The sequence below is a fragment of the Leuresthes tenuis genome, unplaced genomic scaffold, assembly GCF_036924035.1.
Source record: "Leuresthes tenuis unplaced genomic scaffold, fLeuTen1.0.hap1 SCAF_23, whole genome shotgun sequence".
NCBI classification, from domain to species: domain Eukaryota; kingdom Metazoa; phylum Chordata; class Actinopteri; order Atheriniformes; family Atherinopsidae; genus Leuresthes; species Leuresthes tenuis.
Window position 1 is genome coordinate 7,673,298 of NW_027325377.1, and position 23,169 is coordinate 7,696,466.

The 23,169-nt window shown below is 44.2% G+C and overlaps 1 protein-coding gene across 2 annotated transcripts; it reads left to right on the plus strand.

Annotated features, from left to right (window-relative positions):
• The first annotated feature begins 94 nt into the window (after positions 1 to 94).
• Positions 95 to 23,135, plus strand: ipo8 (importin 8). 2 transcript variants are annotated; one of them, XM_072377368.1, is made up of 25 exons: positions 95 to 301; positions 2,278 to 2,359; positions 2,980 to 3,136; positions 3,229 to 3,387; positions 3,594 to 3,750; positions 9,188 to 9,277; positions 9,409 to 9,503; positions 9,600 to 9,684; positions 11,095 to 11,229; positions 11,948 to 12,047; positions 12,371 to 12,447; positions 12,751 to 12,867; positions 12,957 to 13,046; positions 14,562 to 14,727; positions 15,117 to 15,277; positions 15,693 to 15,818; positions 15,943 to 16,009; positions 16,254 to 16,379; positions 17,643 to 17,740; positions 17,820 to 17,915; positions 19,019 to 19,239; positions 19,640 to 19,845; positions 20,400 to 20,621; positions 21,809 to 21,938; positions 22,304 to 23,135. In XM_072377368.1, coding segments are annotated over exons 1-25 (3,048 nt in total). In that variant the 5' UTR covers positions 95 to 217; the 3' UTR covers positions 22,305 to 23,135. The 2 variants fall into 2 exon arrangements, with proteins under 2 accessions (XP_072233469.1, XP_072233470.1); XM_072377369.1 differs by having other exon boundaries at positions 104 to 301; positions 15,943 to 16,018.
• The last annotated feature ends 34 nt before the right edge of the window (positions 23,136 to 23,169 follow it).

Consider the following 23,169-nt stretch of genomic DNA (forward strand, 5'->3'; position numbering starts at 1 on the left):
CGACTGTCCCTTCAACTTAAATGTTGTTTCGCCGATAAAACCCCAGTCTAACCAGCTTCAGGCCGGTGGCCTTTTACTTTGAACGCAATGCTGGGAAGTTGTACTTGGAAGTCCCGGAAGTCTGTCTGTGCTCGAGCCATTGAATGCAGAGCCGTCATTAGTGCAAAAACCTTCGCTCTCGCTAAAACCTTTAAGGGAACCGCGTAACCGAACAGTCATGGACCCGAACCGTATCATCCAGGCTCTGAAAGGGACCATCGACCCTAACCTGAGGATAGCTGCGGAGAATGAGCTCAATCAGGTGAGGCGCTGAAGTTGTTTGTTTGCAGCGAATGTGCATCCTGGACCGTTCGGGCCCCGTGAATGGTGCCGGTGTTTGTGGACGGATGAAGGCCGTGTTTTGGTCACAGCTCCCAGCACACGCTGGAAGACTTTCTGTCAGAGTGTCCGTATATCGGGCCAGAGAGCAGCGGTTCCCCCACACTGAGCTGGTAGCCATTCCCCAGAACAATGCCATGCAGAACTGTCGCCGGACTGAGCACCAAGTGGTCAGTGTCGACCGAAGAATGATTATTATAAATCACTGCGAAATTCAACTCAGTCAGCTACTGCACTAGAATTGGCTCAACCACAATAAGCCCCTGAGGCCTATGCTGACCTGCCTATTGTTAAATGATAATGATTCACCTCTACTAGTTATTTATATATATTTTTTTTTGCTTTAACGCTGTCATTTTTTCAGAAAGCTGTTGAGAATGACTTAATGATGAAGTACATATTAGCCAAATTCGCACATAGGCTATCTTGTAGTAAAACTAATCCAAAAAGCCACACAATTAAATGATATTTTACGGGGTTAAAATCATAATTCTCAAAAAAAGCTAACCAATTTTAGATTCCTCTCAGTAGTCGCCAGTGTTTGCCTTGATGGCAGCTTTGCTCTCCATTTGGTTACGTCAGCAGCAACTTTATGAGATACAGTGCCCTCCATAATGTTTGGGACAACGTAATGTTGGGTTTCCTTACACGCGCTGACGGTTGATGACGTCACCACGCGCTGAGCATCTTCTCTGGTGATGCTCTGCCAAGCTTCTCCCGCAGGCACCTTCAACTCCTGCTTGTTCCAGGGGCTTGTCCTTTTAAATTTCTTCTTTGGCATATAGAAGACATGCTCAATTGGGGTTAAACCATGATTTAACCCCAACCTGCAGGTGACTGACTTGGCCATTTAAGAATGCTCCACTTTTGTAGCTTTGAGAAACTCTGGTGTTGCCTCGGCTGCATGTTTCGGATCCTTGAGCTTGAGCAGATGAGATGTTTCTATACACCTCAGAATTCATTGTGCTGCTGCCATCAGCAGCTACATCATCAGTGAAGATAAGTGTGCCAGTACCTGTGGCAGCCATACATGAAGAAGCAATAACACCCTTCACCACCATGATTTAACAGAGGAGCTGCTATGCTTTGCATCTTGGGTAGCTCCTTTTCGTCAGTGCATTCCCACTATTTAATCCTGTTCCAGACAGTCGATTTTGGTCGTCTGTTTAGAACTTTACACTGAGGAGCAGAGGCGTTAAATTTAAGAAAAAAAAAAAAAGAAAAAAGTGATTTTGTCCAAAGCATTATGGGGGGGCACCGTAGCTGGAATGGTGTCCAGTTCACAACTGAGCCTCGTTGTCCTTGTCTTGGCCTCTTGTGCTGATAGAAAAAGAAAATGGACCAGTTCAAGTACTTCATTAATCCTTGTTATGGATATATGTGCTATCTGCAATTTACTATAAAGTAGAATTAGAAGAGTAGGTCTATTTAGTCCGATTCAGAGTATGGACCACGGGTGCTTCTATGTAATAAGGTGTTCATTATGAGCATTCCTCAGTGTCCGTGGAACAGGTGTGTTATGTATTCTGACAGGATCTTGTGCACCCATCATGTTTGATTATTACAGAGGCTCACAAGTGAGACTTAAGTTAATTTAGTCAAACATTAAACACAAAATGCAGCTGCAGTTCATCTGAAGTCACATCACATTGTCCTCATTCGGTTATTATCGTCTAATAGTGCCAGGACGTACTGACAGATGTAATAATATTGTTGTAGGCTGCGTCATCCCTGATGGTTTTCCAGCATACTCTTGCACTTTGTTTTGTATGTCTGTACAAAAATGTCCTGCTTTCAATTTGGTGGAGCCTCCAAAAACCTTGAATTTCAATTTGTTGAAACGGTTCCAGTTTTATCCGAACAACATGTTGAAACAGTCCGTCTGCCTGTGTGTTGCAGTCTTACAAAATCATCAACTTTGCCCCAACCCTGCTTCAGATTATCGTGTCGGAGCAGGTGGAGTTCCCTGTCCGCCAGGCAGGTAAGACGTTCAACTGTTTCTCATATTATCGACTCTGTCATCTTGCTCTAAAAAAAAAAGAAAAGTCTCTAGAGTCTAGTCTCTAGAGTAAATTTCCATGCCATACCTTTCATGTCCCCTTTTTTTTTCCATTTGGTTCATAGGGTTTTTCGTACTGCTTAAAATATGACGTCTGTCTGGCAGAGGGCAAAGTCATGCAAACACAGATTCAAAGCAAAAGCTTGTTTATCAAATCTTTTTTTTATGCATTGGCATCATCGTGCAGTTTGAAAACAGAGGTGTGTTAGTTCATCTCCCCTCTGTGTCACTCAGTCCCAGCTCCAAACCCACTGGATCCTTCTGAAGATGTTAAATAGAAGTATGTGTTTAGCCTGGAACGAGTCAAAATAAACTCCAAAAGTAAATCAGGCTATCATGCACACACACACACACACACACACACACACACACACATACAGGTCACTTTACTCGACATTGTATCCTTCTTATTTTATTAACTAGAAGGACTGGACATAAAGAACCAGTGTGCTGATATTCTAGACGTGCAGAGTCAAGCCAACGCAGACTGCATCTATCAACAAGTACTCTGTGTGTGTGTTTGTGTGCACTTGTGTGCTTAGCTGCCATCTACCTGAAGAACATGGTGAGTCAGTACTGGCAGGACAGGGAACCATCTGTGGGTGAGATCGTCTTTCCCTTCAACATTCACGAGAATGACCGGCAGCAGATCAGAGAGCACATAGTGGAGGGCATCATCCGCTGTCCCGAGTCGATACGGTACACACGCAGTCATTTTCACATCTGACACATTATAAATCTGTTCAAATGTTCCAGTGGGCTCCTGAATGTTTTTATTTTCCCGTCCGTAGCGCCCAGCTGACTATGTGTCTGAGAGCCATCATCAAGCATGACTTCCCAGGCCGCTGGACCGCCATCGTGGACAAGATTGGCATGTATCTGCAGTCTCAGAACAGTGGCAGCTGGTACGGCAGCCTGCTGGCTCTCTACCAGCTGGTCAAAACATACGAGTGAGTTACGCACTTGTGTTTACGCGCTCTAAACATCCATCTAGGGCCTCTGTAATCCTCACACCAGGACCACTTCCTACCAATGTGGTCCAATAGTTAAGAGCTGTACTTTTAAATCTTCCAGATGAATGGCCAGACTGGCACAAAGTCGTCCATGATTTCTTTATCGAGGCTAAACTTAAATCCAGTCACTGTTGTGTCTTTAGATACAGGAAGGCAGATGAGAGGGAGCCGCTGCTGGCAGCCATGCAGATTTTCTTGCCGAGGATTCAGCAGCTCATCAGCCAGCTGATGACTGATGCCACCATCTTCTCTGTCCTCATTCAGAAACAGATCCTCAAGATCTTCCATGCTCTTGTACAGGTGTGTGTGTGTGTGTGAACATAAGCCAAGGAACAACAGGACCCAGATGTAGGGGTTGCTCTGTTTGCAGGAGGACCGTTTGATTTAAAGCAACATTCACACCAAACGTTACATACTGAAAAGTTATCCGTTTGCTTTCAAACCACAAACACCCGATAGGCTTGTGAAAAATTGTTTGGTCCATGTTGGGGTTCAAGTGTCAGCTTTCACACCTGAAAACAAAGTCCCCACCAACTGAACAGCTAATCAATTTGCTTTAAAGGTGACAAAATATGCCCGTTTTAATGCTATTTCCTGAGGTCTTATTGAAATGTGCGTGACGGGCTTTGGCTGAAATATTTGTTGCTTTAAGCACAGTGGGCCTTCCTCACCTCGCCTGACACCAGCCTGTTGGAGGGGCAGAGTGAGTAAACCCCCTCCCTTCTGGTGAGCTCAGCAGAATGGCACATCTCCCTCTGAAAAGGTTTCCTGCTTATATACGCCACTGGCCTCTTGTCTCCTCCCTCCCCTTGCAGTAATACAGCCCCAGTCCTGCTGCCCATCTGTTTGGGCAGTAAAGCCCGGGTTGAAGTTTGAAGAACTGGATCATGCCAGAGAGCTGCGCTCAAGTCCAGGAATGCCTCCTTTAGTTTCTCTCCCCATACAAACTTGCCTTGGGACTTCTGTGTGAAGTCAGTCAAAGGGGCAGCTCTTGTTGAAATGGATCCTCTTTACCAGCCAACTCAACTTAGAAAGGACTTTATTTGAGTTTTGGTCTCTCAATGACTTTCATCTCTTCCATCTTGTGCTTCTGTAGATGGACGACACCTCGTGGTTTCCGGTTTCTTTTACTGGTTTCTTTTTGGAATAAGGAACATTTCTTTGGATAATGGTCAGGCCAGCTCCTTGAATTCCTTCAAATGAACGAGATGGTCGTCTAAGACTTGATTTTAGTTTCAATATTGTTCAGATAAGCAGCTGCAAAAAAAAAAAGCGGTGCCTGCCAAAAGTTTATCCATCAACTGCTGAACGGTTGCCAATGTCCACTGCAGTCCAAAAACAATCTTTGTAAATTACCAGAGGCCGTGAGGAGTATAAAAAGCTGTTAGAGGCTTGACAGCTTCCATTATGGGTACCTGCCAGTTGCCCTTGCACAAGTCAAGAGTGCAGATGTACTTACCTGGCCCACTCTCTCAATACGGTCCTCAAGTCTTGGCAGGGGGTATGCATCGAAAACTGACTGAACATTCTGAGGTCAGAATGGAATGCTGCCGTCTTTCTTCACAACAGGTGGCGCAGGATTACTCCGTTCTCTTGTAGAGGGCTTAATAACACCCAGGTCAATCATAACCTGAATCTCATCTTTTGATACCGGAGCTACCCTTTCAGGTAATCTGTACATCTTCTTCCCGATAGGAGTTGAATCTTTCAGTTTGATGCCATCAGAATCTGAATATCTTTATATTCATTGTACAAGAACAAGAAAATTGAGGTAGAACCCAGAACATGTAGAAATATTGCACAGCTGGTTATTGCACCAGCTAAGGGATTGCACACTTGAATGTTTACGTACTCAGGTTTATGCAGTGTGTGCTCTTATGGTTCTTAAGTGTCTCCCTGAGGGCAACAGTTTAAGCAGATGGTGACCATGGTGGGAAGATTCTCTGAGGATGTGTGCTTCGTAAATGTCCTCAAGAGAGAAAATGGGGCACCGGTGCATTTCTGAGCGCTGTTAATGACCCTCTGAAGCGCTTTCCTCTCTGCAGCAGTGCAGAGAACCACAGGCTGCACTGACTCGATGGAGCAGCGGTAGAACGACGCCAACATCCCGGCAAAGTTGTGCTTCTTGAGGATCCCCAAGAAGTTCACCCTTTGATTAGCCTTTTTCAGGAGTGCAGTGGTGTTTGCAGTCCAGATCAGGTCATTCTTGATGTGGGTACCTAGGAAGCTGAAGTCTGAGACCCTCTCGCAAAAGTTCCTCTTTATGCTGATCGGCTGAATGTCCGGTTCAGTTTTCCTAAAGTCTGCGATCAGTTCTGTGGTTTTTGAGGAGTAATGGATCAGATTATTCTCTTCACACCATGCAGAAAGTGCTGGACCTCCTCCCTGTCTCATCTCCTTCTGTGATGAGGCCCACCACGGTTGTGTCGTGCACAAACTTAATGATAGCCTTGCTCAGGTGGGTGGGGTTGCAGTCGTGGGTGTAAAGAGTGCTGAGGCTCAGTGCTGAGGAGAGATGGGTCTTACCAGTAACAGATGTGAGGTGAAATACCCAGGTCCAGATGTTTTGGGACCACTCTGCTTGGTATGATGATATTAAATGCAAAGCTGAAGCCCATGAAGAGCTGCCGGGTATAGTTCTGCTGTTGTTCCACAGGAATAAGTGTGGAGAGCAGTGGCAGTGCTACGCTGTCTGGTCCAGCATCCTGGGTTGTCTGCCTCACCTCATGTGCTTGCACTGTGAAGATGTGACTACTGGGGGCTGGTGGGGTGTAATGGAGCCCACTCTGGCTTCTCAACCTTGAAGCAGCCAAAGAAGTGGTTTAACTCCTCGGCCAGTTGGGCGTCACCATTGGTTGCTGCACCTGTAGTTGGTCACAGCTGAAAGATTTGTGCTTCCTGGCCTTTCTTGAAACAGATCATTTGGAATGGATGGATGGGAGCTCTACCTGCTGAGCTGAAGACATCAGAGAGAGATCAGGGATGACAATAGTGGTGAGGTCTGATAAACTCCCACAATGTTGTCGACCTCCACTCACTGCATAAACATCTGCCAGAATGAACCATTGCTGGTTCATCCTGGGATTTTTAAGCTTTGCATAAGTAGTGGTTCCTGATTTTCTCTTTTTTTTGTCACCACCTATGGATCTTGCCACTTTGCCAGCAACTTCTCAGTGGTAGGGAGAATGAGAAGAACTTGATGACCTGGCTGAAAAGCTGATTGATCATACCAGGCTTTTTGATTGTGCTGCCCTTTCTCTAGGTTTTTCTGGACCAGCTTGGCAGTATGATGCATTTTCTCCTTCCTCTTTAACACAAAGGAAAGGACACACTCTGGCTCCACCTTATTACTCACCCAAGACTCTATGAGGACATCCAGTGGACCTCGAACTTGCCAGGCAAACACCAGTTCTAAAGGTAAAAACCCAGTTTCAGCCTGCGGAACTTCTTGGTAAGCAAACATGACACAAGGAAGCTACCTATCCCAGGCTTTGACATTTGCTGAAACAAACTTCATCAGCATATTCTTCAAAGTGCGACTGAAATGTTTGACTATGTCTTCGGGCTGCGGATGATAGGGGGTGATCCATATACTTCCATTCCCCAGCGATCTATACACCTGCCTAAGCATGTTCGACAAGAAATGACTGCCCTGGTCTATCAAAATTTCTGAAGGGACCCATTCTATAAAATCTTATGCTATCTGTCTACAAGGTAACCATGGCAATACGGATCAAGGGAACATCAATAACTGGAAAGGGCTGAAGTGGAAACTTTGGGATTCCTTTATCCTCTGAAATCTGACATAATCTGACAAAAAGTCTTGCACTGCCTTTTTCAACCCAGACCTGTAAAACCAACGGACAAGATTTTTTAAGAGCCCAAATGACCACTACAAGGTATATCGTGTTTAAGCTCTAGGACCTTTTGTCTCCAATTTTGTGCCACTACCAGTTTAAACAAGCCAGAGCCTCTAGTTTTATGATACGGCAGCACACCCTCAGGAACAGTCAGGGATTTCCATGCTATCCGCCTCGAAGAGAATAATCTTGCTGCTGGAGCTACTGAAACCCTGAACCTGGTGAGCCACCCTGCTCCCCATCTATCATAGTCTCTGACATCATTTCTGCAAAGTACGTAATCTGTTCTCGTCCTCTCCTTCCCTATCATGCCCCAGAATAACTTGGTTAGCTTAATGGCTAACAAACTCAGTTGTCAACAAGTAAGTATGGCCCCCTGCCTCAATATAAACCTCAGCTGTGGGCTACCCATGTCTATCTCCATGGACACAAGTTATGGACAGCCCTCCCTCTCTGTCTGACTACCCTCCTTCACAACTGATGGATAAACCCAGGTTTGGATACTACCTGTATTCCAACAAGGCTAATGCTGACTTCCCATTTACTCTCACTGGGGCTTTCCTTCTGACTGGGACACTCTTGACTCTCGTTCGGATACAGCACAAAATTGAACCTTTCAGACCACAGCTGTAACAAGTGAGCTTAAACTTGGGCTGATTAGAACATGTTTGTTTTTTTTCCCGTGGGCTGTCGAGGCAATACAACTTCTAGACCCTGAAGGAGCACCGCCCACACCAGAACTGCCAGACCTACCTTTTGCTGCTGTATTCTAATGTTGAACTTCATAACGGTAGGTTTTGGGTCCTAGTCTGGCGCCGAGAAAGGTCTCCACCAGCTGGGCTGCTTTCTGCGCTGATTCCGGTTAATTTCCCTGTGCCCACACACTTAAAACTGCTCCAAAATGAAGACTTCCACAACTTCTTCTTCGTCTCCCATTTCTTGTACAGTTCAAAAGGGCGGTTGTACAGCTACCAGAAGGGTTCATTTGATCTAATAACACCCAGTTTATCCACTGGACTCTTATGTCCTTTGAGGCTGGTGGTAGAAGCATGCTTCTCAGTACAGCTGACAACAGAATATTAGCAAGCAAAGCTGACTTCATCTGTCTAGCTGGTTGGATGTGGAGGTCTAGGGTTAGCAGAGGAGGCGTGGTGAACACACAAAAAAAGTTTTGTTTTTGATCCATTTTTAATTTACTGGTGACCTCAGACACCCAAATATATGTTTTCCAGAACAAGGAAAAAAAATCATTTGACATAATATGTCCCCTTTAACTCAAACTTACCAGTAGTGTCCAGATAAAAATTCTGGAACTTGTGAGAACTCGGTTTGGGTTTGACTCATCACAAGTGGGAATAAACCAAGTCTAATTTGTGTGTGATATTGAGATTCATGTTGCAAGAGTTTGACACTTAATGGCTCAAGCTAAGAAGAATACTGACCTTTTTTCACTTTATATTATGCTTTCGTTAGACAGTTGCAGTAGAATCAAACAAGAAAGAAGCGTGAAACTGCTTGAAGTTGACTTTTGCTGATGTGGTTATGCATTATATTTACTTATGTCACCTCACGTGTTGACATTTCAATGGCACACATACAATTATGCACATTCCTCAGCTTATCTTTGTCTGGTATGGGGGTAAAGTGAGTATCTTTGGGTTTATAGCTGTTGGTCAGACAAAACAAGACCTCTCAAGACCTCTTGTTACGATGTGGGAAACCATAACACAGGTTTTCCTTTATTTTCTTCAAATTTAGTTTGGTCTAATATAGGGAAATTATCATTGTAAGTTTCATGTGGCGTTGGCAAAAAAAAGGAATGAGAATGCTTATGTAGTCATGGCAATGATGAACATAACCTTGTTGCTGTCTTGCAGTACTCGCTGCCTCTCCAGCTGATCAACAACACAGTGATGACTCAATGGATGGAAATCCTCCGAGCTATAATGGATCGAGACGTTCCTGCTGTAAGAGCGGTTTTAATAGACTGAGCCTGATCATTTCAACTTCATTAAGATTTGTTCAGTACATCTGGCCCAGTCTGACTCTTTCAGTTCTTCACAAGTTCCTACAACTGACCATGACCTGTGTTTGTCAGGAGACATTGGAGGTCGATGAGGATGATCGTCCTGACCTGGCATGGTGGAAGTGTAAGAAGTGGGCATTACGAATCATTACCAGACTTTTTGAGAGGTAAGTCCACAGCTGCTCTCACATCACTAGGAAATTGATTTAGAGTTAACAGAGTAACATTAGGAGCCATCCTCATATTTATGATCTGAATCCCAGGTATGGAAGCCCTGGCAATGTGACAAAGGAGTACTACGAGTTTGCAGACTTTTTCCTGAAGACATATGCAGTAGGCTTACAGCAGGTAAGCTTGTGTCAGTGTACAAAGATGGATTTATCAGTTTGATATGTCAGAGATGTTAGACTGTAAATATAGAAGATCTTTTTGACCAATTCATTGCATAAATGAAATCATCTACCAGTGCACACAATGTACTGGGCAATGATGAAGTAACCTGGAGGGGCATGATTTGGAGCAATGGCCTCCCTGGTCTGAACCGAGCATTTTCTGTTATTGGACTTCATTGACTGTCTATTTAAAAAAAAACAAAAAAAAAAAACGCCATGTTCAAGCAGAAGGTGGTCCATTAGTGTACTTGGTACCAGGCCACCTTAGACCATGGAATCTGAATTGGCCAAGTTAAGAGCCTCCACTGTAAATGCAAGTTACAAGAGTTGTGGTCAGGTCATCGGTGCCCGTCATGTTAGAACCATACCTGCTGGTGAACACCAACAGTGAAGGAAGCCGTCAAGCAGAAGAAGGAGGATTTTCAGGCTTGGTTGCATTGGAGGTTGACTGAAACAACTAACGAGTACCAAATGGCCAAGAGGGCCACAGCGTCAGTGGCTGCAGAAGCCAAAACGTGGGCTTGGTGAGGCTATGGAAAATGATTTTCGGTTGGCCTCAACGAAATTCTGGCAAGTCTGTCCACAGCTCAGAAAGGGAAAACGGGGCCCATTCCAAGTTGTGCTTAGTGTGATTGTGGAACTGCTGACCCGAACTTGGGATATCGTTAAGCTGTGGAAAGAGCACTTAGAGGATTTCTGCAGTCCGCCCAGCATTTCCTCCAATGTGGAGGCAAAGTCTGAGGACACTGGGAAAGACTAGCCCACCACCTAGGCAGAGGTTGCTGAGGTAGTTTAAAAGCTTCCCAGTTGCAGAGTGACAGGTGCGAATGACATTCGCCCCAAGAAACTGAAGGCACTGGACATTGTGGGGATGCCTTGGCTGACACATCTGGGACAACACCTGACCAGGTCAGTGGTCCCCATTATTAATAAGGGGGACCAGAGAGTGGGTGCTAACTATCCAATTTACCCCAAGGTGTTGGAAGGAGGCGGCTTTCAAACCTCAAATTAGTTTTTTGCCAAGATCTTCACCCTCCTCTTTACCTATGACCATCTACTCATGGGTTTCGCTGACTTGGAGAAGTCTTGTAACCGTGTCACCTGAGAGATTCTGTGGCTGTTGCAGGAGTGCAGGGAAACAGAGTCACTTTTGCAGGCTACTTGGTTCCTGTATATCCAAAGCAAGAGTTGTGTCTGCATCCTTGGCACAGTCAATTAAGGCTGCCCCATGTCATCAAACTGTGTATTTGTGTTGTGAAGGAAGTAGTCAGGGGAGTAGTCTAAGGTTTTCCTGTTACATGCTGCACAGCTCTGTTTTTCTGTTGGTTTTGCTATACTCCTTGTGTGTTCATTGTTGTCCATCCAGGTCCTGCTGAAGGTGGTGGACCAGCACCGACAGAAGGTGTATGTCACTCCTCGAGTCCTGCAACAGTGCCTCAACTACCTCAACCAGGGCCTGTCGCACTCACTGACCTGGAAACAGATGAAGCCGCATATGCAGGTAAGGCCTAATTACACTGAAGCGTCTGAATCGTAAAAGGATGACGCCCTCTGTCTTGGATTAAACTCCAATAAATCATAACAACAAAGCACCACCTGCAGAGCAATTTGATGAATAGAAGCAGCCAATTTGGACTTTTGTCGCACCTACTCCCGGATTATCTGAACTTTGGCCTTTTGGCCACAAATTGCCAACTTTGAGCCCCGCATCATGGATTTTTTTCCATGACTGTGAATCTCATGCAGGTCCTGCTGTTTTGAAGTGTAAGTGGGGACAAGAATCTAGGTTACGGACAGTCAAATGACTATGAAACTTTGTTTCAACAGAGCTCCACCGCAATAAATAGAAGACAAGTTTTCCCACCAAAAGTCCCAAGGGCTTCATAGACCACAAACTGCAAGCGAAATAACCTGCTTTCAGTTGCAGATTGTTGCTGAAAATGTGTGTGAAGATTCAGAATGTACTTCAAACTCAGCAGGGGTATGAATTGTTGTTAACCTTTCTCTCTCTTCAGCGGCCATTTTAGATCCTGGTTCTTTAGATGTAAACGCTCTTGCATTTCTCTTAAACCAGATTGATCTGATTTGTTATCTTTTCAGTCCAACAATTAGATGGATTGAAAGTTTCCGCTTTCTCTTTCTTGCTGTTGTAATGTCGGGAACATTTACTGAACCCTTATTAGTTCTCTTGAGGTGCTGAAGACCTTTGTCTCTTCCAGACCATATGCCAAGAGGTCATCTTCCCTCTGATGTGCTACAAAGATGAAGATGAGAGGCTGTGGCTAGAGGATCCTTATGAATACATCCGCATGAAGTTCAGTGAGTGTTCAAACATCCTGGTGTGATATGCCACTTTTTAACATTTATTGACATAGCTGCCATCAAGCATTACAGCTGGCAGATGAATCATGGCAGCCATTTGTAGTTCGCTTTATTGAAGGTCAGTTTTAAGACAGCCAAATCCAATGAAAACAGGAAATCTTACTGAAGATGAGCGGGCTTTTGTTCTTGAACTTTCAGTTTGAAGTTGAGCTTGCAGCTCTGTGGTACTGAGTAATGGAGGAAAAATGGGGTCATATTTTGGGGTATTTAGTTTGGTCCTGTTCTACCTTTGAGTGCGAGCGTCTGTGTCTCTGTTGCAGATCTCTATGATGACCACGCCCTTCCAGCGACCGCTGCTCAGAGCCTTCTGTGTAAAGCGGCCCGCAAGAGAAAAGAGGTCAGAAACGTCTTGACACTGCTCCTTTCTTATTTTAACGCTGACCTGAGATCATCCTGCTTCCATGTTAAAAACTACTGTGGCCAACAACCACAGTGCAAAAACATACAAGAGAAAAGTGGGCATCAGCCAGTCAAAATGATTGGTCCCTTTGTACAGAAGTCTAAATCAAATGCAAATTTTGCAGCATTAAAACTATAACCCTCACGTTAAGTGCACGTGGCATCTTGGTGCACGTTAAGGTTTAATTTCTGCATCAGGATTCTAAATGGAACTTGAAGCAAGTCCTTTTTTTCGTGACAGGTGCTTCCTCAAATGATGGAGTTCTGCCACCAGATTCTGATGGACCCCTCTGCTGACCCCCGCAGGAAAGACGGAGCGCTGCACTGCATCGGTGCTCTGGCTGAGCTCTTGCTGAAGGTACACACAGATGGCCTCTGTGTGCGAGTTCGATTTGAATGTGTTTAAATGAATTTTGGACAGCTGTGTCTGTGTATCTCCTTTTACAGAAGCAGATGTACAAGGAGCAAATGGAGCTGATGCTGCAAAACTACGTCTTCCCTTTGCTAAACTCTCCCATGGGTTACCTGCGAGCCAGGGTGAGTAAAACTCAAAATTCATCAAATCTATCATGAATTACAAAAACACAAGCTGGAGCTTCTGGAATTGTCCTCATAGACGCCTGATTTGAGCATCTCAGAAAATGAATATATTCATTTCTTTGCAGTTTCCGTTTTGCTGTACTTGCAGTTCATATATTCTTGCTTTGACTGACCCCATATGTATTTCTTTAACTGTGTTCCCGCATTCATACCCAAACCGTCTTGTTTACAGATCTACGGGGCATATTTTCAGGTTGTTTAACCCATTCAGATCTAGGATGTTTTCAAGAAACTTTCCTGGAAAAATCCTGGGTTTCCTGGATGTAATTTTTCAGGCTCTGAAGTAACTAAAGAGCTGAAATAAAAGCTTTTATGAGGTTAAAACCTTCATCCTTTGCTGTAATTTATTGACTTTACTCTTGTATTAAGGATCCAAGTTCAAGTTTCTCCACTTCTCCCAAAAAGCATTTTAAATATTGATCAAACCCGGACACATTGCTTAGCCACCAAGGCCTGCACTGTGAGAAGGTGTCACCACTCTTTTGGCAATAAAGACTTCGCTGACAATCTTTGCCAGACGACCAATCACAAAAGCAGATGTAGATATTTACGTATGTCCTCTCTTGAAGACGGCCCACATCCAGTCCAGTGTGCTGTCCAGGTGAACACCCAGGTATCTGTATTCTTCAACCACCTCCGTCTTTCCACCTAGGATGGAGACAATCTTGGGCTTATTCCTGGTCCTCCTTAAATCCACAATCATCTCTTCTGTTTGTATTCATGAGGTGATTGTTTCCACACCATGCCAGAAAGCCATTGACCAGTTCCTTGTTCTCAGCCTCTTGTCCGTCACTGATACATCCACCTATGTTTTCTGTAGCTTTCTTGATGATTGGGACTGTGCAGTACAGGTTGTATTGTATTAGAAACACTAAAAACACGGTCCTCATTGTGGAGCCTGAAAGGTGTTCACTTGCTTGCTGAGGTTAGCCTGAACCTATTGAAATGCAGGTTCATTTCATTGGTTCCTTCCAGGCTTCCTTCAGTCCGAGCCTCTGTCACCTGAAAGCCTGTGATCTTTTTAATCCCTGACCACACATCTCTCATTTTGTTATGCTGGGGCATGGTTGCTAGCTTTTTTTTCTTTACACCTCCTTGCTTGGTATCCTCTTTTTCAACAGTCCTCAATAGCTGGCGATACGTTACTGTGCTGGAATGTAGAAATGGCGCACACTGCAGAGAGAATCATCACCCGGGGGCTGTGCAAAATGTCTGCAACAGCAAGCACGCCATGCTTGTTCATTGAAGTCGTTTGAGAGTCTGGCACACAGTGCTAATGTGCTAATGCTCAGCTGTGCTAATGCTCAGCTGTTATGATCCCTCCTATACTCCAATATGATCTCTCACATACTTGGTGAAGGGGAGCAGAGGACAGGTGTGGTGGTGGTTTCAAACATCTCGGAGCAATGTGGGGGAATTGTCCAAACATGCTTGTCTACTGTGTTCTGGCAGTCCTGCTGGGTGCTGCACTGCTTCAGCCCGCTGCGTTTCCATCATGAGGTTATGCTGCGGAATGCCGTGGAGTTGGTCAAGCAGGATCTGATAGACGACAAAGAGATGCCTGTTAAAGTGGAAGCCGCCATTGCTCTGCAGACACTGGTCAGCAACCAGGAACAAGGTATGTTGTTGGGTTTGCTTTCCTGTTCCAAAAAGATGTAGTGCATCACTTTAAAGTCTATTACAATGGCACAAACTTTATTTTTTTCCATCAATTTTGGTTTTTTTTTAGTGGTTGTGGCCAGTTCCAAGCTGATATTAGCAAATGTATTTTCATCAAACAACATCTGGGCTTTAATGAATTGAATCACACAATGAATTATTGCCATGAATTGCTTCTGCACAGCAACAGTTCAAATATCCGTTGTGACCTTTTCAGCAGCTTCAAATCAAACTTAGAAGCGTCTGCTTCTAGAAATAAGATGCTTACATTGTTTACCAAGTAAGAAGCAGCACTGTTCTTACATTATGTGCCCCGTTCTGTGTGTGTGTGTGTGTGTGTGTGTGTAGCCAAGCAGTACATCAAGCCGTACATTCGTCCAGTGATGCAGGAGCTGCTGCATGTCGTCAAAGAGACAGAGAATGATGACCTGACCAACGTCATTCAGAAGATGATTTGCGAGTACAACCAGGAGATGGCCACTATTGCTGTGGACATGACACACAACTTGGTAAGAAACACACACTTTTTATATATATATATATGTTTTTTTTATTTTTTTTTATTACAGTTTCGAAGGTGGAAAGGACTCAACATTCATCACATGGTGCCAGAGGACACACGAATGCTGTGTGTATATTGGGCTCATCCCTGATCTCAAAACCTGTTACTTAATTGGTGTGTGTGTGTGTGTGTACGAATGTAGAAGGCTCGATTTAAAGTGAAAGAGAGGTTAGGTAGCATTTAGCATAGAGATAGCTTTGGGATCAGGGTGGTGTATGCTCCAGTTTAGGTTCAGGTTTGGGGGAGGTCAGCATGTGTGTTCGTTTACATTGATGGTTGGGTTACAGGTTCAAGTTAAAGTCCAGGAAAAGTTTGAATCCGTTTTAATAGATGGACACACAACTGTGTCTGTTTTTCACCAGGCAGAGATCTTCACAAGGGTCCTTCAGAGTGAAGAGTACGAGGAGAATGAGGACAAGACTGTCATGGCTCTTGGCATCCTCAGTACCATAGACACCATCCTTACTGTCATGGAGGACCACAAGGAGGTGTCTGACGCGCACACACACACACACACAGACCTTCCCATCTTCTTGATGGAAGAGATTTTCATTTGCCGTCTCTGAACTGAAATGGTTTTTTTTTTACACTTCATTGCTTCTTATCTCTCAGATCACTCAGCAGCTGGAGGGGATCTGTTTGCAGGTGATCGGCCTGGTCTTGCAGAAGCCCATCATAGGTATGGCAGGTGTGTGTTTACCGTGTTTTAACGCTCATAAACACAGCATTCCGATTCCACCGGAAACTAAGTTAGAGCACAGAATCAGCAAGTGCACACCACCAGGCCATGAAAAGTCGAATAATTAGTGAGAGCGCCTTTAGTTTTAAGCTTTAAGTGTCATATTGGAATATGACTGTGCCACCGGGGAAGAAGAAAAACTCTATTGATGGAAGTGTTTGTGTGTGTTTAATGGCCAATCCAGAGTTCTACGAGGAGATTCTGTCACTGGCGTTTGGCCTCACCTGTCAGACCATCTCCCCCCAGATGTGGCAGCTGCTGGGTGTCCTCTTCGAGGTCTTCCAGCATGACTGCTTTGACTACTTCACAGGTACCCGCCACTCCAACTTTCCAACAGTACACCGCAACGCTGGTTGCAGCTTCATCAGTTCTTTGTGTGTGTTTGTCTCACATATTTCTATAGATTTATCACTTTTCTAAAAACGTTGTGTTGTTTCCTCGTTCTTATCTTTTATACAGCAGTTAAAGGGAAGTTCTGCTTTCATATTCATTTCTCCAGTGTTTTGTGTGGCCTGGTACTGTTTAAGAAGAGTTGACTGAATATTTTGTGGGAGATTGGGCCACCTGTGTGGAGAAGGGGAGCCATCCATCTATCCAAGCTGTTGTTTACTTCAGCAGCAGAGTGGTAGATAAATGGGATCACGATTTTGACAGGTTGTAACCATTAAATACCTAAAATCCTCTCCAGGGAGTGTTGAAGAGTGCATTAATTTTAATTTGATTTTACAAACCTAAAAACAATCCAGTCCGACAGGCATTATCATCAGTAGGCCTGTCGCAGTTATTACATAACTGCCTAATTCCAACTAATGCTAACAGTTGAACTAAACAAGAAAAATTTATATTTCCGTCATGTTTTTGAAGGTTTGAAGGTTGACCGGTGCTCTCCTTGTGCATCCGTCTTCTGCTGTGGCTTAATGGCATCTGAATGCCCCCAAATTTGTATCCAAAGATGTTAAAATTGGCTAAATGAACAAGTAGTTGCAGAGTCCAACATCACAGCTGATTTTGGTGTTTAGCAAGAGGAAAATGAAGGACCCGATATGTTGGAGTAGGAGGAGATTTGTTGAATTTTTGTACAACAAAAAAGAGGTCAAAAGGGGCTAAACTACTAAGCAAGACCCTTACAGATCCAAGAGCTGCCTGTAGCTTCATTCTTTCCATGGACATTCACTACGACTACTGTTTATTACACAAGTGTCGTCCGATCTTCACTATTTTGGCTGTCATTAAGGATGGTGGTCCATGGTGTATTCTGGAAGCTGCCATCTTGGACAAAAAGTTTAGTTTGTCCATGACATGAGGGCATCACTCTGTACAGCACACCTGTGGGTTGTCTGGTTTAGTCATAAATGTAATAAGCATAAACATCACAACATAATCTGTTGCACTGATGAAAGGTTTTAAATTGTCACATTACTTGTTATAGTTTTGACAGGATGCAAAGTAATTGGTTAATGGTAACCTTTTATCCTGACTGAATCTTATTGCATTTGTTTTTAATCACAAATGCTGAGGTTGGTGTTTGAAACGATGCAGGTGAGGCTGATGAATGGTTGTGCTTGTGTTGCAGACATGATGCCTCTTTTGCACAACTATGTTACTGTGGATACAGACATGCTTCTGTCCAACCCAAAGCACTTGGAGGTCATCTACAGCATGTGCAAAAAGGTGAGGCTGCAAAAAGGTCAAAGGTTTTCCCAGCAAGCTTCTGTGTCATGATGGTAAACTTGACTGTAACCCGTTGCAGGTGCTGACTGTAGATGCAGGTGAGGACGCAGAGTGTCACGCTGCTAAACTCTTGGAAGTGATCATCCTGCAGTGCAGAGGCAGAGGTATCGACCAGGTCAGAAGCAGCTTCTCTTTGTTCTCTTTGTCCACTTATCATGAAGCTAACATACATTTCTAAACTCCTACAGCCTGGAAAACCTGAGCGTCCTCTAACGTCTCCATGTGGGTTCATTTCAAAGGGGGTACACGTCATGCTATTGTACTTTTGTATGAGGGGATAAAAGAAATTAACCAGAGGGTGAAGTAAGACACAAAAAACCGATGGTCCGATTATTCACAGAGATTTAGCGAACTGCTACTGTGACTTTGAGCAAACCAGAGAGGAAAGCAGGCACTAATAGAGAGATCTTACTTATGAGGCCCCAGTTACATGCCCTGGTTTGTTGAAGAGAAAAAGGTGGATGTGTCCTCAGTTCCGCTGCCTGGCCTCCCTGGAAACACGAATCTGGGGTAGTGTGTCAGAGGAGGCGGTCGTCTCTCCCGTCACGCGATGCCTGCAGTGTCAGCTTGTGTCCCAGGTGGTGCGTCGCAACTGACCAAAAGGGGTTCTCGCAAAGACTTATTCAAAAGTTTAAAGGGTTGCTCGTTAGCTCAGTGAAACGCAGTGCAAATCTTGTGAGGTAGTCTGGTTTTCAATGAGGAACAAAAATGAATCGAATCCAAAGGAATACAGAAAGCAAGCACATGAACAAAAAGAGGACCTAACCCATGCTTACAGGACAATAATGTTTGGTACTTCCAACAAAATGATTATTCATTTATACTAAATTATTCACAGGCTGTAACCACTAGATGGCAATGTTGTTCCATGCGAAAATTCTCAATTTAATTATACATAGTGTAATCTTATAAGCTGTATCAGCTGTATAAGTTTCAGATGACTCAGGCTCTGACATTAGTTGTTACAGATATTATATAGATATTAATGAGGGGAAGATCTTCTCGTAGACTGTAAATGTGTCATCAACACTTCATTTGCACTGCTTTACCCCTGACTGAGTGGTCCTGCCAGTGGGGCATTTGGAATGCGGACCCTGGCACGAAGAGGGGGCTTCACTCGCACATTGGTTTAAACCTCTCTCTTTCGGTCGTCTCTCCTCTCACCAAAGCCGTGACTGATTGCTAACATGCAGTGCTATATGTGTTTCCTACTTACAGTGTATCCCTCTGTTTGTGGAGGCAGTGCTGGAGCGTTTGATGCGGGGTGTGAAGTCCAGCGAGCTGAGAACCATGTGTCTGCAGGTGGCCATTGCTGCTCTGTACTACAATCCAGCCTTGCTCATCCACACCATGGACAATATGCATTTCCCACACAACCCGCAGCCCATCACAGCTCATTTCATCAACCAGTGGATGAATGACACGGAGTTCTTCCTGGGGTGAGTAACTCACGGAGTTACTGATGTGACTGTAAATGGAATCCCCCATTCCAGAAAGGCATATTCATATTTTATGAGGTAGGAAACTTGTTTTCCACCTGCAGGTAGCAGAAGAATGTAATTTATGGATGGAAGACAAAGTCAGAGATATTATTGCTCATAACTTGCAAAGGGTGGCAAATAAATGCAGAAGCTGATGCAAGGGAGCACAGTTGAGTCGTCAGTTTGTGCATCCTGGTTTGTTTTGGCTTCCTGATCAAGTCATGTGGAAAAAGTCATGTATTTTTAACGTATTTTTTCTCTTTGTAACTCCTTATAGCCAGCACGCTTTTCCGTTAAAGTAAAGTGATGGTCATTCTCAGTTTGTGTCCCGCCTTTCCTCCTCTGATAAACTGCCCAGGCTCCATGACCGTAAGATGTGCATCATCGGGCTGAGTGTGCTGATGGAGCTGCCCAACCGGCCCGCAGCGCTAGAAAGAGTCGCTGGCCAGATCGTCCCCTCCATCCTGCTCCTTTTCCTGGGTCTTAAACACCTCTACACCTCCCGTCTCATCAACAAACCGGGCCTCCTGGCCGGTGCAGGGGCTCAGGAAGAAGATCAGAACGGTGAGAAAAGCTCTGCAACACTGGGAAAAGGCTAAAGTAGAAGGCCTGAGAGAGATTCTCGTTTTTGCCAAGGACAGATCTTCCATTGCTCAAACCGTCATTCAACACTGAGCTCAATTTAGCTGCAACATATTGACTTTTTCACTACAGTCGTTCATTAAGGAATTAGATCCCTAAATCTCTAAGTCTTCTGCCTGTGGAGTAGTTACAAAGGCTTTCTCAGGCTTTCTCCTGAGGCCTGATATTTGCAATGTATTCATTTCATTGCATAAAATGCTCCAGAATAAACGGAAAAGGTCACAAAGATCAGGACATTTCTTTCAACTGCTGACTAAACGTTCTGCAGCTTCTGTCTCTTCTCACCTTGACTAGTTTAACTGAGTACACTCGTGTATTAGTCAGGGCTCTGTTGTCTCCAGTTGATTCAAAAGGCTGCGGTTGGACTCATTAAACCTCAGTAAACCTGCTCCCTGTTACGGTTCATATTGATTTCAAAATCTCACCCTGTGATGAAGGATGCATTTTATTACATTTTTTTTATTCTGTGTGGCCAGAGGAGATTCCCAGTGACGAAGATGAGATGAATGAGAGCCGAAACACCATACATCAGCAGTCCGGCATGACGCCAGGCCAGGGAGGGGAGGATGAAGATGATGATGAGGACGACTACTGGGACGAAGACGGCTTTGAGGGAACGCCCCTGGAAGAGTACAGCACGCCTCTGGACTACGACAATGGAGAGGACGAGTATCAGTTCTTCACCTCCGCTCTCCTCAGTGAGTCATGATTTGAGGTTTGACAAAAGATGAAGCACTTAACTCCTTCTGTTTCCTCAAAGCACACGAGCCAATCATCAGCTCCACCTCCAGCCCTTCTTTCATTCCATGATTTTATCACATAAAAACTGCAAACTTCCTTTTAATGTTTGAAGTTTACACGCGTGGGACCACTGATCGCTTTGCACACCTGCAGCAGAGTATTTTAGACAGTCTGGAGCCCCCAACATGTTCAAACAAAGATGATTTGAAGATTGTAGCCTCAGTGTGTCCACACACAGTTGTTCACCATCACAGATCAGTAAAGCTTTTCTTCGTCTTACTTTTCACTCATGCATACAGAACGTTTGAGAACTTTTGAAGGTTTTCTCTCTTGTTAGTTTTCAGACTCATTGTAACATCAGTTCTATTTCCTTTAATCAATTTCTTTCAGACGATACTCTGAAAAATGAGTTAAAGAATTTTATTCCCGTCTTAAAAACTTCTGTTAGCAGAAGTATTTAGATCTTTTGTGATTGGTGACTCTGAGCTCTGTCAGTGGTGCTTGTCATGCTTCCTCAGCTTGACTGGACGCCACCTTTTTTCCGATCGAGTTCACTTGACATTATCAACCATAATAAGGGCAAAGAGAAGTTGAATCGTTACCGTAAAAGCCAAAGAAGTTTAAATTCTCGAATGATTTCATTCCACTTTACTTTTTCAGAGATATAAAGGTTTTAGTGAACATGAGTGCTAAAATTCTATATATAATCCTCTGTAATTCTGTCAAGTTTATGACCTAAAATCTATTAATTTGCTCTAAAGTTAAACAGTAAAAGTTAAACGCCCAACTTAAACTGTATATAAGAAATGGAAGTAAATCAACCAATGGCAACAGTCCACTCTACAGATTTGAACTTAACATGTGTCTAATACATCTTCGACTGCCTAACTGGAGTTGAACTTCTCAATAATTTACACTTGATGTGGCCTGCGGTTTTCACTGACCAGCATTGCAATGAGCAGCTTTGGTGGTACTTTAGACATAAAACACAGATTGAGCTCATATTTATATCTGCATATTTGTCTGGTGGGGAATGCAAAGTTGGAATGGCAGAATTTACTCTTACTGATGTGCCATATTTTAAGAGCAAACCTTGGGGAAAAAACCTGAAGAAACCTGTCACTGTAATATGTATGTGTGACAGGGATCCAGAATACGGATGCTGCATGGTACCAGTGTTTGACAGCTCCACTCAGCGATGACCAGAAAAAACAGCTCCAGGAGATCTACAGCATCTGTCAGCAAAGGCGGAGTACTGCTGCCAAGGGCCACTGGTAAGAGAGCCCATGAAGAGATGGTCACACACAAACACAGAAAGGGAGGCCCTGGCAGGAGTTTCAGGCAGAGGCAGAACAAGAATGATGCTCCATAAATTCACTTGGAGACTTCTCTGAATTGTTGCATTGGCCCAGAGGTTTGTTCTATCACAGTTTTCAGAGTTTGAAGTGATGATCTCTAACCTTGTGTCACACTTGGCCCACAAAGAATCAGGATCCATTGCCTTCATGGAGAGCCTCTACGCATACACACACTCTGAGACTTCTACAGTCTTAGGTCCCTTCTGGGCTTAGTAGCAAACAAAGTGACCAGAGAAGCCTGTGTTGTTCAGGCTTGAGTTGAACTCTCCTTGTTATTTCAGAGGCTGAGGAGACACACGGACTGCGCAATCAAAGAAGTGGGAGCTGAGACGAGAGAAGCTGGTCTGACATGATCTGAACTGGATTTCGGTTCAGTCTACAATCTCAGCCCAGATCAGACCATTTCAGGTTTAAAGGATCTCACCAAATCCAGGGTATCATCAGGACTGGATGCAGTGGCTGGGGTGTGCTAAACTCACAGCAGCCGAGGTGCACTTTATAGGGTCCCTACTTTGATATTCATTTTACAAGGACAGGACCGCTGGCCTGTTTGTGTGTGTGTGTGTGTGTGTGAGCGTGTGCGTGCACGTATGTGTGTGAGGATCCAGAGTTACAGTTGCATTATAATTATAAATGTTTCTGACCAGCAAAATTTGTTCAATTGTTTTGTACAGTGCAGTTCTACGGTCTGTCATTTTGTGTGTGTGTGTGTGTGTGTGTGTGCGTGCGTGTGCACGTGCGCTCGAGACATCAGAATGTGTGCTTGTACTGTGAGCTCTTGTCTTCATGTTTCTGTAGTTAGACACTCATTTCATGAAATGAGGGCCCATGCTGAGCAAGAAGGGCCCCGTTCTGTCTGGGTGCCTTGTATACAGACTGTAGGAGGACAAGTGGGACAGAGGTCAAAGGCCTCCAGCTGTGATGTCACACATTTGAAATGTAAAATGGGGGAGGGAAACGGGGGAAGCAGTTTTTTGTTTGTTCTCGTCTTTGTGTTTCTCCCCATGGGTTTTGTTTTTGTAACCTTTTCAGAACTAATTTAAGAAAATCATAAAAGTTCATGTAACAGCTTGCGGAGTTGTGTGTTTACTTATGAACCTCACTTGTTTTGTGGCCATTTGGCAGTCGTGAGCGTACATAAATGATA